We start from the raw sequence: 13,735 nt of genomic DNA, 5'->3' as shown, positions 1-13,735 counted from the left end.
AAGTGAGTGTATTACATTTCATATGTCCTGTAGTCCAAATATGTTCACAAAAATTGGAAATAATTATGTATACCAAAGAATATAGCATCACAAAGCCCAGTCAAGGTAGCTGTTATCCCAGTACTTTGGGAGGCCAAGGCAGGTGGATCACCTGAAACCAGGAGTTTGAGACCAGCCTGGCCAACATGGTGAAACTCCATCTCTACTAAAAATACAAAAACTACACAGCCGTGGCGGTGCATGCCTGTAATTTGAATTACTCAGGAGGCTGAGCCATGAGAATTGCTTGAACCTGGGAGGCAGAGGTTGCAGCACTGAGCTGAGATCGTGCCACTGCACTCCAGCCTGGGCAACACAGCAAGACTCTGTCTCAAAAAAAAAAAAAAGAACATAGTATAGTGTCACAAAATGGGTTGGGTCTTACTCCAGGCTAGGAAATAATGAAGGATGAGAGAAGGACCAGCTAACTCTTTGATGCTTTGGCAGTGGAGAAGTGAAGAAGAGAGATTGCTGCATTGGACTGGCCCACATGCTAAGAATTTTTTCCTGTAATATTATGTCACTGTTTCCTGTGGACTGAAGGTCAGTCATTACTGAAAGGAATCAAACCAATTGAAAGGCCTGGAAGGGAAATGGGAATCTAAAAGTAAGAGTCTGTTGCAGTGAGCTGCTGAAAGAGCAGGAACGGAGGAGGTGTGGTCAGATGAAAGAAAATTTGTGTCGAGGAAACTGAGGTGAGAGACCCTCAGCAATAGTGAGAGAAGTAAACACACACACACACACACACACAAACACACACACACACACAGAGTTAGCCTTAAAAATCTTGGAGTCTAGTGTGAAGTTTGTCAGGTAGGAACTTTTTTCCTATAACCATCTTGTTTTCGCCTACCTTCCACCCCTAACTTTGGAGGATTCAGAACTTGAGTTAGTAAGAGTGACAAAGAAGGGTGGATGAAACCCATAAGACTTTTAAGCTTACTTTTTCAGCTTCTTACTTGAAAGAGGCTCCTGCTGGGGATAGAGAAAAGATTCAACTTTAGTGCTCAAAGTTTCAATTATTGTATTGGTCTAGGCATACTAATTTTTGAATTGACACTGTTTGCAAGTTAGGGTTTATTGTTTTATTGCACAAATGTAATATATTTTACTGAATACCTTTTAAAGGGGCAGTGAGAAATAAAAATAAATTTGCTTTTTTATTTTATTCCACAATTTACTGATCTACCTACCTGTTACTTATGCCAAAGCAATATTTTAGTAATCAGGCCTACATACAGTAAGGACCACATGGATGTTTTGAATAAAAATTTCTTTGGTAAAACAGATAAAAAATCATTAGTATGAACTTAGATTAAGCAGAACTTTGAAGTTGGACTTAAATATAGGTTTGTAGAAAGGAGGAAGAAAACACATTCTAAATGAAATCATACTATAAAGACACTCAGGTGTGTATTTGGTGCAAACAGAAAGGTCTGGGTAGACTAGATGTTCATGTTGAGGATGACGGATTAGAAAGATACACCAGGGATCTGATTGTAAAACACTTAATGGCCATGCTGGGAAGTTACGTTTAAGTGATATTTATATTTAATGTTTTTAACACCTGGAAAAACCAGTTATTCATCAAGTTTAATCTGGTGGCAATACTTCCTTTTCCAGCTTCTCTCACTTTTGTACATCCCTCATTCTATTTTCTTCACACCGTATTTGTTCTCTTGTTTATTGTCTATTTAGTGTACGCTGAATATAAAAAAAAATTTCTACATTATTGTTCATGCTATAATATCTCTAGAACAGTGACTGAACACACAGTAGGCACTCATTAAATTTCTGATGAATAAGTAATTGTATAAGGAGAGAGAGAACGAAGGAGATAAATGGTTAAAGATTGAGAGGACAGTGATGATAACCTGGGCTAAGGTTTTGGCAGTGGTAGGAGAATAAAGAAGTTGCCATATCATTTAGGAAGGAATGAACAGAGTACTAAACAGAAGAAAAATGTCATGGGCAGTTCCACGATTTTGAATGATTGTATGGAGAAATAATCATGTTTCTCTTAGAATCAGAAAATAAGGTACTAGCGGGGGGAGGCAGTGGGCTTTTGGCTTTAGATATGTAGAGACTGCTGTGTGAGTGGGACAGTCCAGTAGAAGTGACATCATCAGGTAGAAGTACTGTAACCATCAGAGCGGTCAAGAAAGCCAGGCTCTGCTGAGACACGGTGTAACTTTCAACAGTTTAACAGTTGTGTCTCTGAGATGCCTGAGTCTTAAAAAATTCAAACCATTAAAATATTTGGGAGGGTGGGGTGTGCTCTGTTTTTTATTGCTTTTCTCTTCATGAAGTCAGCTACTAAGTGTAGCATTACAGTGAAGGCAAAGAGGGAGCATAGAACCCCTGGGAGGTAAAGCTGGTGGCCCAGGCTGAGCCTCCCCCTCCCTGCTGCCAGTCCCTCACTTCCTCTTCGGCATTTTTCCCATGTGGCTCTGAACGCTGCTTAGGAAACTATCTTTGGCAGTATTTGTGAGGATTGCCAGCTTTAGCTAAGCAACCATTCACTTGAACGAAGTGGACGCTGAGTGAAGAATGTGTAAGTTGCCAAATGAGGTCCTTCCCCTGCCCCCACACTGCAGATCTAGAGGGCAGTGGGGAGAGTTGTGACAGAAGTTTTCCCACATCCCCTAGCTCATAAGGGCATAACTATAAAGACAATTTGAATTTTAAGAGTGCAGTTATTCAAATTGAGGAGAGTTTCTAAGAAATAATATTTTCATTAATGATAATCTTCAAACACTAGTAACTTATCTTTCTAATATATTAATATTAATGATAAAATATAGGATAAAATATTAAAAGTGAGAAGGTTTTCTAATAAGAATATCAGTAACTTCTTCAAATACCAGTAACTTCTCTTTCTAATATATTAATATTAATATAATGATACAATACAGGATAAAAGATTAAAAATGAGAAAGTCTCCTAATAAGAATATCCAAAAGATGTGTATTATTATATGTGTTTGCATATCTCATGGGAACTTACTATAGGTAACAGGAAAACTTCCTTTACAACGAAGATAATAGGACATTTCTGGAAAATCTATTCATACAACTTATAGAAACTGTGCCTTATTAGTTGAGCTTAATTAGTACTCAGGCTTGTAGAATGTAGTTTATACAACTGGTTAATCCAATTAGAATGAACTTGCTGTGGAAAGTAATTTGGTAAAAGAAATTCACTGGATATTCTGTGTGTGACCATCATTCTATATGTAATTGTTATGGACCGAATATTTGTGTTGCTCCAAAATTCACATGCTGAAATCCTAGCTCCCGATGTGATTGCATTTACTAACAGGGCCTTTGGGAGATGATCAGGTTTACAAAAGGCCATCAGAGTTTGGCCCTCATGGTGGAATTCATGTATTTATAAGAGGAGGAGAGCCCAGAGCACCTTCTCTTCCTCCCAGCTGTGGGAGCACAGAGTAAAAAAGTGGCCTGGGAAGAGGACTCTCACCAGGAACTGAATCTGCTATAATCTTAATCATGGACTTCGCAACATCTGCAACTGTGAAAAATAAATGTTTGTTGTTTAAGCTACCTGGTCTATGGTATTTCATTATAGCAGTCTGAGCAGACTAAGACAACAATGTTTCTCAAATCCCAAGAATAATCAGAAGTTTACTTACTATGCAGATTCCAAAACTTCAATCTATATGACATTCGTTTCAATTAGCCTGGGATGCATGTGTCCCAGCATTCTTCATTTTAAGTAAACTTCAAAGTGATTCTAATGCAGGCTCTCTGGGCAATAATTTCACAGACTATTTACAGCAGAGGTAAATAGATGATTTTTGTTGTTGTTGTTCAATACATGGGGGAGTATAAAGGAAAGGGAGAGGTTAACTATTCTTCGTTTTTCAATTTTCTTACCCTTTCCTACTTCAAATGTTCCAGCATTTTCCATATGAGAAGTGGACCTAATACTATTGGCTACTGGCCGGGCACCATGGTTCATGCTTGTAACCCCAGCACTTTTCGAGGCCAAGGTGGGAGGATCATGAGGTCAGGAGTTCGAGACCAGCCTAGCAAACACGGTGAAACCTCATCTCTACTAAAAATACAAAAATTAGTTGGGCATGGTGGCGGGTGGCTGTAATCCCAGCTACTTGGGAGGCTGAGGCGGGAAAATCGCTTGAATCCGGGAGGCGGAGGTTGCAGTGAGCCGAGATTGCGTCACTGCACTCCAGCCTGGGCAACAGAGCTAGAATCCATCTCAAAAAAAGAACAACAACAACAAAACAAAAACAAAAAACAAACAAAAATTATCTTCCTTCCTGTCTTGTTATATCACATAGCAACAAACACAAATTTAGGACCTTAGAAGAAGAAAAAATAGTAGAGGGTGAGCACTCTAACACCTCAATCTTTTTCCTACCAGGGCTTCATTTGTTCAACAACTAAGAGAAGGCTTGTTTCCTTTCAAATTACTGCATTATGAGTGTTTAGGAAACCATAGCCAAGGAAGGGCTTCTCTTAGACAAGGTCGTGAAGTACGTAAAAATTCAATAAATTAATTGTTCATTCTACCTACTCCCTACCAAACTGGTAAAGTTACCTTTTCTGAAAAATGAGCCTATAAATTCAGAATGTGTTGGAGGGTTAGTACGTTATGTGGTTCTAGAAATATATGTTCTTTAGTACTTCTTGGATGAAATACTTCAGTTTAAAATTTGGAAAATTTTATGAACCAAGGAAGGTAGTGAAAAATATATTTTGGGTGTTGGGGGAAGTGGGACTTTTGGCATTCCTCAAAACATTTTTTTCAAGGGGACGTCTTGAACGAAATCTATGGAAGAGATTTGTTAGACATCTAAGTTCATGTCTTGTCTGCTAATCAATTTTGAAGTTAGGTATCGTCTGGCTACCAGTGTACTAGTGACCAATATAGTATGGACTGGTCACCAGTCCATATATGTGGATTCCACAGAAATCACTGGGATTAATGCATAAGCATGTAGAGGGTCTCTGCTTTTTCAGGAAAAACAAGATGTTCCAAAGTAGAAGGTTAATTATACTCTCTAGATATCCTTTTCTCCTTGAGGCAGATATAAATTCCAACCGTTTTTGACCTTGTAGTGCTATCTCTCAGATTGGCATGTATTCTGACATATTTTGTAAAAGCAGCTTCCATTATGTTGTATTCACCAACACATGGTTCATTGAAACTGTTAAGCAAATATTACTAATAATCTATCTGCTATCTATTATTAACAATCAAAAGAAACAGCCTCCACCAGATGGAGGGGCAGATCTGTGATATCTGTTCCTTTTTTATGTCCATTAATTACTCTAGCACATATCACAAATCAGAGAAGACCCTCAAGTAAAGATTTGTTTCAGCCCTTTGGTTGTGTGAAAAGAAGTGTGAAAAGAAGTATAAGCTCATGCAATTAAGACAGCAGGTTTCCTGTCTGTGGGAAGGCACTGAGGTCAGAGAATAATGAGATGTGGGTTTTCCTGGAGCAGCACTACCAACAGAGTCTTTGGAATCTCCAGCAGGTCACTTTGCATCTCCTATTCTTAGTGTGTTTAAAATTCATAATCCCTGATCCCTTCCAGTTTCATGCTGTTGTATATATTATGGATAAATGTCCCGATGTGTAAAATGCTGAGAGTTTTCTAACATAAAGATGAACCATTACTACTTCAGCAGGGTAAAGAAATTTGAAAATTTTACTATACTACAAAACTTTTTTACCAGCTTGTTTTCCTGGTGGGAAGTAGGTAGGTTGTAAGAGGAGAGAAACATCAGCATTTTAGCCTAGCAGAAATCCTACTCACCTCTATCCTGGCTTTTTGTGAGACTATATTCTTGCCACTGTACTAAGTTTTACAGATGATAATGGTCATTGAAATCAGACTCCAAGAAATATATTTTCCTCACACTTTCAGACCTGGTGTTTATTTCTCAGCTTGTTAATTTATAATCTTCATAGACTTTTCTATTTTAGAATTTCGTCCTTAGTCCTAGTCAATTATAAATAATGTTTTAGCTTACTTCTTCCATTTGCATGTCTCTGCCTCTCAGAAGGGACAGTGTCTGGAGTGGAGAAAGATCTCGAGCCTGGGGAAGTCTATTCTAGACTCCCTTTCATTGATTATTGTTTGCCCTCCTTACCAAAGCATGTCCCTCTACTTGGAGCTCAGAAAACACTCGTTGAATGCAATGAAGCCTGGTAAAATAAATAAATTAATTAAAATAAATAAATTAATTAAAAAATTGTGAGGCAATATTGGTAGTAAAGAAAATAGGTCTTAGAATAAGAAAGTAGGTTTTGAATTCCAGTTGCAGCCTTGTTAACTACCTGAACTTGGGCAAGTTACTTTATCTTGCTGGGCCTCCATCTCCTCTTCTGTATAAAATGAGGATCCCAGTACCTACTTCACAGGTACTGTATAGTTCTTATATAGCAGAGTTCTTCACACAGGGAAGTTGGTTAATAATTATCATCTATTCTTTTGACTTATTATTAGTTTTGTCACCTCACAGCATACAACACTGTCTCCACAAGGCATCAGAATATATACACACATTTAAAATCCTAAATATGAATGCATCTGTTAAGGAACAGACTTTTTCATTTGGTTGATAATTCTGGTAACATTTTCTCTACTCTCAAATTTCAAGTTTGATTTTTGCAGCACTTTCAACTTTACACATGTTTGTGAAACTTTGTGTGTGAACATTTTTTTGTGTTCCCAATGCATATCCTATATTTTGTTTTGGTCAAAATAGGTACTTAATAAATATTTATTGACTAATTGTTTCCCTATTAGCTACCTTTTCTTTCTGATGATAGACTCTTTCTTAGAGGAATCTTCTCAAATTTTATACTCCTAATATTCCCATGCTACATATATAGGTTGTAAGTTTTTTTCAAACTATGTATCTAGCATCATGGTTTTGATTTTTTTTATCTGTTTAGATATCTATACCCTTTCAACTGAATTTACTCAAATATGTGTGTGTGTAGTTATGCAGTCAATGATAGTGAAGTAGTGAAGTAAATTCTGATAAGAAATTAAAGATCAGAGTTACTTTGGGCTTTTTGTGGAGGTGCCTTCTCTATATATGGCTTTATTTTCAAACTGGTGCCTTAATCTATGCCTACGTAGATTATATCAGAATGTTTTCCAAGTTTATTTCTCTCCTTAAAGTACAGTGTACAATTTCCAGTTCCATAAAAAGATTGCTCAATTTGATGAAAAAATACTTATTCTGTGTAGGCACAGATTCTTTGGATGCCTCGCTGTTCCAGAGAGAAGCTAGAGGTATATTAATGGCCTACATTTTCTATACCAAGAAAATTGATTTTCCTTTTGTTTCTAAGGAAAATCATTTGGAGGGTGCTCACCACTATGCGATGAATAGCACTATAAAAATACTTTGGGACCTCAGAAGGGAGAGTACTTGTTTAAAAATTATTTCGTGCATGCTAATTTTATTTGTTTAAAAATACATTAAGTTTTGGAAAGATGTCTCCTCCTTGATTTCTTAACCTAATCCACGTGAGTGTTTCCATATACCGTCGAATGCTCAACAAGCAGTAAGATAGCACTAAATGGTGTTTTTAGATGCTGATTCACCTCCCTCTTAGTTTTATATTTTCTTGACTTGCTAAGTGTAACCTAGGAACTTATTTCCTGATTTATATCATTTACTCCTCTACTGTCTAGCAGAACTTGTATTTCAATGCCTGGAACTTGGAGAAACAATTGAGTGGGATGGTGAGTCTACCAAGATATTTGCTTAAGAATCTTAAAGAAGCCTACACACGGATGTCTTGGAACAAGATTTTAAGTGAACAAAGTGAAAACCTGTTTTTTTATGTTTTTTTTCAGGCTTTTCTATTTTTAAAGTAACCTTCACATATGGTACCTCCATATATATTGAAATACATTCCACATTGATATATGTATGATGTAAGCTTACTTTTCATAATGCAGCACGGTGAATAATTTGGCCTTAATTCTACTGGGTTTTTTAGATTGTTTCAGTATAAAGGGGCTACTGCCAATTCTAACAGAATTACTATGTTTTGTTAACATACACATCTAAACTATATACACTATTACATTCCTAGCACATTCTATTAATTATGGACATCACTTTCATTTCAATAGTGGAATTTACATGACAACAGCTTCTGGGGCTCAGTGGAGCATCAGACCAGCATGTCACAAAATTCCCTTGTAGTGTGGGCGTTGACAGGGTTCTGTTGCAAACAAATTTGCAATGAAAATGTCTCATAATGTGCATCCACATAGAACATTACTCAGAAAGTACCACCTTAATATTCACATAGGTCATTAACATCAGAAAAGGTAATTTCTTAATTCTTACATTAGTAAAGTAAATTATTAGGAACATATAGTTATACACATATATAAGTGTGCAAAAAATGTCTTAAACATTTAGCAAAGATGTCTGGACATAGAATTGCCATCTTTGTATTCTCTGCTGTAACTGTGTGAAGGTTTTGTATTTTATAAGTCCTAGAGAAATGTTGGATGAAGAATCTGAATCAGACAAGAGGATGAACTAGTCCAGAAGGTTTATAATAGGAATTAAGTAACAAGATAAAATATAATCAGGAGAAAATTAAGCTGAATATCACCACAAAGTTCTTAATAGGGAGAACCATTAGACTGTGAAATAGTCTTTCAAAGACTCTGGAAGAAGTCATTACGTGATCCATTTAAAGTCAGACTGGACTGAAGTACTCCAAAATACAGTAGGCTATGGGGACCAAGCCTACATTAGAAGTAGAAGGAGGGGTATGAGCTAATAGTTTTTGCCGTCTCAGTGATTACTATGATGATACTCATTTTATGAGTTCAGACTTGGTAGATAATCTTCTATCATTTTATGCTCCTCCTTGGGAGCAATTTCAACAAATTCATCTAATGCAGTATTGGATCCATTTAGTGGAGTCTCAAAAGATGTGAGAATGCACAATAAACTCAGTTTAAAATAGCAAAGTGAGACAACTGTGAGTAAACACGTACTCATTTTTTTGAGAATTACTCCTGGAGAAAACAAGTCTCACGCTGGAACTTTGGCCACATTCCAGCGTGCGTAACTGAATCCTGCCCTCCTTGTTTTACAATAGTGATTAGGTATTCATTTTCATTTCTTTTGTTTAGTAGAATATTGGGATGATGTTTAGTGCAGGAAAACAATTGGAAAATTCACCCCCAAGCCAATGTGCTACATTTTGGCAGGAGGTAGCTAGTATCCTGGAAAAACCTCATGCTTCATTTTGCGACTGATCACTATTAGAAGAATGGACAAGAAAGACAACAGTTTTATTTGGCAAAAAGATAGTTCGACATGAAATAAAAGTGAGGAAAATGTACCCAGGGAAGTTGTAAAATGTTATTGCTGAGAATCTTTCAAAATAAGAACATCTTCAATTGTGTGATTCCAGCTAATCACCTGTCATAGAGAAGTGAAGCAGTGACCTTTTGACAATTATCCCCATTCTTTTATTCAATACAAACATTAATTTCAACTTAAACATGAAGCTCAATCAATTTCGTTATATTTGCATTTGTTCAACTTACCAATTTTAATTACAGTGATATAAAATTAAAGATAAGCTCATCATTTTGATATGTGTAATTGTGGGGTAAATCATCTGATTTATACTCCTTTTCACATGTATACCACAACTTTTTAAAAAGCCCATTGTGCAAAAATAAGTAGGTCACAGAGTATATTTTAATTATAAGATTTTTTTTGTGTGTGGCTTTCTACACATTTTCTTGTTACTGATGATATATTCGTGAAGTTTGAAAAATACCATTCAATTTAAATAAATAGAAAGACATCTGTTTCAACCTCTAAAGTGTGGCCTATTCATTGTGCTGGCATAATTTTCTATGATTTAGGTTTCATATTTCACTGGTAAGGGCCTAACTCATAAAACCACAGTTTTATACCTAGATATATAGTATCTAGGGGCAGGAGGGGTTTCAATGCTAAAAGGTATTGTTGCCATATTCTTTTTCATCTAATAAAGGTAGATATTGTGGAATTTCATTGTTTTATTTGTTAAGGTATAGGTTTCAAGACTTCCTTTCCTCATTTTCCATCCTGAGCTCCTGTGTTACTCTGAACATAAGATAGCCTTTGGGCATGTATATTCAAAATATCTATGTACTCCTGCTGGGTGATCAAAACCCAATAAGACGGACAGCTAAAGTCTACAGGTGTAAGAAATCTTTGTAAATATAAAACACTACCCATTGTGAAAGGAAAAATATTACAATAATTTCTGGCATACAATAGCTTCCAAATATATTCAAATTCTATTGGGCTGATTTTAGAAACAAGGTACGTAGGAATATAGAATCATATTTATTCATTAGAGTGTCCTAAGCATCTTTGTTAGGAACTGTTATCCATAGTTTAGCATAGTGGCAATCTAGATTACTTTAGTAATGCCTATATTGAATATACTTCTGCAAACAATTAGAATTCAGAGAGGAATCTTAAAATGTGTGATCAGATAAACCAAAGCAGACTCCACCCCCTAAACTCCCTCCCACCCACCCCCCCTCCCCCGCCCACCACAAAGAAACATACTGTAGCTCTGCTGGACAGTTCTAAGAAATTCAAGCAAAGAAACTCTAAGGAACTATTGTTGGTACTTAATTCACACCTACCTCAACTCATATTAACCTCAACTTTGAATATTCCAATATGTACCTACATATAGACCCCAAACATATCTATTACTATTCAAATAGTAGAAATATTTTTATAAGCAAATTAGTTGAGTCCTTAACCAAAGATCTTTAGAGGTGTATAGTTTTGTTTTTCAAAATTTACAATATCTAAAATACTTAAAGTGGGAGAATCCTTCCTTAATATATTTACCTAAAAGTGTTGTACCTTAGAGAATTGTCCACCTTTAATAACCCAAGGAATAACTAGAAAGAAATTTAAATGAAATCCTTAAGAAACAAGCTTATTGGATATATCACCTAGTCTATTTTTGGATCGCAAATCTCCCGCCCTCTCTGAGTTATCTCACTGTCAGATAAGAAAATGGAACAGGGTCGATGAAAAGATATGCTCCCTGTCTGGCTTTTCGATTTTTCACTCAAGCCAAAAGGAGCAAAGGGCAGTGAGTTAAGGCTCCTTTCCAACCCTGCTTGCGGGAGGGCAAACCTCTGGCCGCCTCCGGCTTCGGAGCTTATCTGGGCTGCATGGACCAGGTCTCGCTGACCGTTGCCCACCTCTGCCTGCAACCTCCACACCCACATGAAACCGCCCGTATGTCAGCCAGTCATCGCACGGATTCCTGTGCACAAAGCCTTAGGGAGCCCCCAAATAGAAACAAATTCTGAGCCCAGAGCTGAGATGGAGGTGGTTGGCTGATGAGACTGGTCTCTCTGGGGTCTGCGAGTGCTAGTTCGTCCCTTCACCTCTCGCACCCTGGCCGCAGATCTATGCCCTGAAATCTCCCTCCTCCCAGACACAGACGTGGGCGCGCACACACAAACTCTCACTCATGCACACCCACATCGCCTCTGCCCTCCACCCTTCCCACTCCAGTCAGGACTGTAGGGACTGGTCCATGCTCTGCCTCAACTTTCCCGGCTGCGCCTGCCCCACGCGGCACCCGAGCTTCCGCGCCCTGGCTGGGCGCCCTCCAGAGGGACACGTCCTCCTCTGGGCCCCTTACCTCGCACCGACAACTCCTGGCAGGAACTGGAGCTGACCGCGGTGGCAGCGGCGGCGGTGAGCCTGCACCCGGGCTCTGGCTCATGGTTGGTCCTCCTCATCCGACACAAAAGAGGTAGCTTGCGGGCTTTGTCCTTTCCAAATCCAAGGGAGAACTTATTTTGCCCTCCAAACGGCCAACTTGTGCGCGCAGCTTCCTGTCACAGTGCCCCCTGCCCCCGCCCCCTCCCGGCTGCACGCTGGACCACTGCCCGGTGGCAGAGCATCCAGGCATCCGAGTCAGTGGGGAGTGGGAAAACGGAGGGGTGGAGTAGAAGAGAGGGAGGAGGTTGGGGAAAGAGGGGACCCAGTGGTCTTCCGCGGAGGGGAGGGGAGCTCTTCCCAGCCGAGTCCCCTCCTCCTTCTCTCATCAGGCAAACCCACTTCCTAGGCGCGGAAGCAACTTTCCTTCACCTTGACCAGGCTGAAGCCGTCGCATCTAATTGGGACTCTTGGCAGAAGCACGGACCTCCTGGCATCCTCTCCTTTTCATTCTTTCCTCCCTCTCTCGTTCTCTTCCCTCCCCCACCCTCCCTCTTATAAGGGTATATCTGCAGAGTCTTCAGTGAGCCAGGGTACCTAGACGAGAGGATTTTTATACGAAAAGCCAAGGTAGCTTTGCCGACTGCTTTGCCTCACTCTGAAATCCTTAGACAGTGCATGCAAAGGTCGGTGAATTTCGGAGTGGGGTGAAGGGGCATGGGGAGGTAGGGAGGATGGCGGCTCCAACTTTAAAGCTCTGCTAGAGCGCTTGGCTTTCAGGTAAGCAGGGACTAACAGTCCTTACAAGAACTCTCCTGTGGTCCCTGGGCAGGGGGCTGACCGCATGCCAGAGGAGATTAGGAGAGTGGGAGCAGAGAGGGAGTGTGAGAGCCAGGGAGGCCGGTGCGCAGCTCAGCCGTACTCGCGACTCAACTGCACACTGCGAGCCCCTGGAGAGGGTTTGTGCAGAACAATCTCTGGGTCAGGCGGGAGGCAGACGCTCCTGTTTCCTAGCAACCCTTATCAATCTTCTCCCTCTGAAGGAATTCGATTGGACAGCCCCTGGAGAAAAGCCACGCCCATCCAGGAATGCTGGGCTGCTTCTTTTTCGCATTCTCCCAAATTTCTTGGGTGGAATAAGATTATAGGGGACTGCTGAATTATCTTTCTTCTTATCCTTTTGTGCTACCACCTCGCCTCTTAAAGCTACCCCCAGCACCCCCTCATTAGTCCTTCTCTAGTCCTGCTATGGTTGTCGGATACAGTCAATGTTTCCTACAGAACCTCTTCTTTCTTCTTAAAAATAAATAAATAAATAGGAACCTTAAATCGGTGACGTAGGCACAAAAGAGAAAAAGGCACGCGGAAATAGCTTTAATAGGCTGCCAGCTACAGATAAAATCCTAAAGGTAAAATTCCAGGCATCTTTCTATGTCTAGAAACACATACTGTTTAATTTCCAAATTGAAACTTCATTAATTTTTGTACTCTAGTATACTAACTTTGTTTTAACCAAGGACTGAATTATATGAAGCCAGACACAATTAAACTTAATGCTTTAAATGCTACATTTAGTCTTTAATATTTAATGTTAAGTTGTTTAACAATTGCTGTCTTTTGTAACCTAGCCAGAACTTTTAAACTACAGAAATAATTTTACCTACTGATTCTTTTAGAGGGATAGCAATATTTAAAAGACACATGTGCATATATATATATATATATATTTCATTGTGAACTCCACTAGATCCAGAAATTTGAATATATTAAAAATTAAAGTGTTATTATATAGTGAAATGCTAAAATTTTAGAAGTCCCCCTTTCAACGTTATTCTTTCTGGAATGCAATAGCATTGACCACGTACAAGCAAAATTCCTCTTCCTTTGTGTTTCATTAGTATTTTCCAGCATGTATTGTTCACCAAAAAAAGATCTTTATAGGAATTTAATTTTA

General features: G+C 38.8%; 1 protein-coding gene across 3 annotated transcripts in view; it reads right to left on the bottom strand.

The window, feature by feature from the left end:
• Positions 1–12,742, bottom strand: part of GRM3 (glutamate metabotropic receptor 3) — a 220,901-nt gene extending 208,159 nt beyond the window's left edge. Inside the window, exon 1 of one of the 3 annotated variants that reach the window (XM_034964356.3) lies at positions 11,762–12,742. Coding sequence is in view for 1 of the 3 variants with exons in the window: in XM_034964355.3 (XP_034820246.1) it covers positions 11,762–11,845 (84 nt within the window). In the remaining 2 variants the exon portion in view is untranslated. The remainder of the gene's footprint in view (positions 1–11,761) is intronic. The other 2 variants (XM_003822736.5, XM_034964355.3) reach the window with 2 other exon arrangements.
• Positions 12,743–13,735: the final 993 nt, after the last annotated feature.

Source organism: Pan paniscus, chromosome 6 (genome assembly GCF_029289425.2).
Source record: "Pan paniscus chromosome 6, NHGRI_mPanPan1-v2.0_pri, whole genome shotgun sequence".
NCBI classification, from domain to species: Eukaryota; Metazoa; Chordata; class Mammalia; order Primates; family Hominidae; genus Pan; species Pan paniscus.
This window is presented reverse-complemented; position numbering and strand designations above follow the sequence as displayed.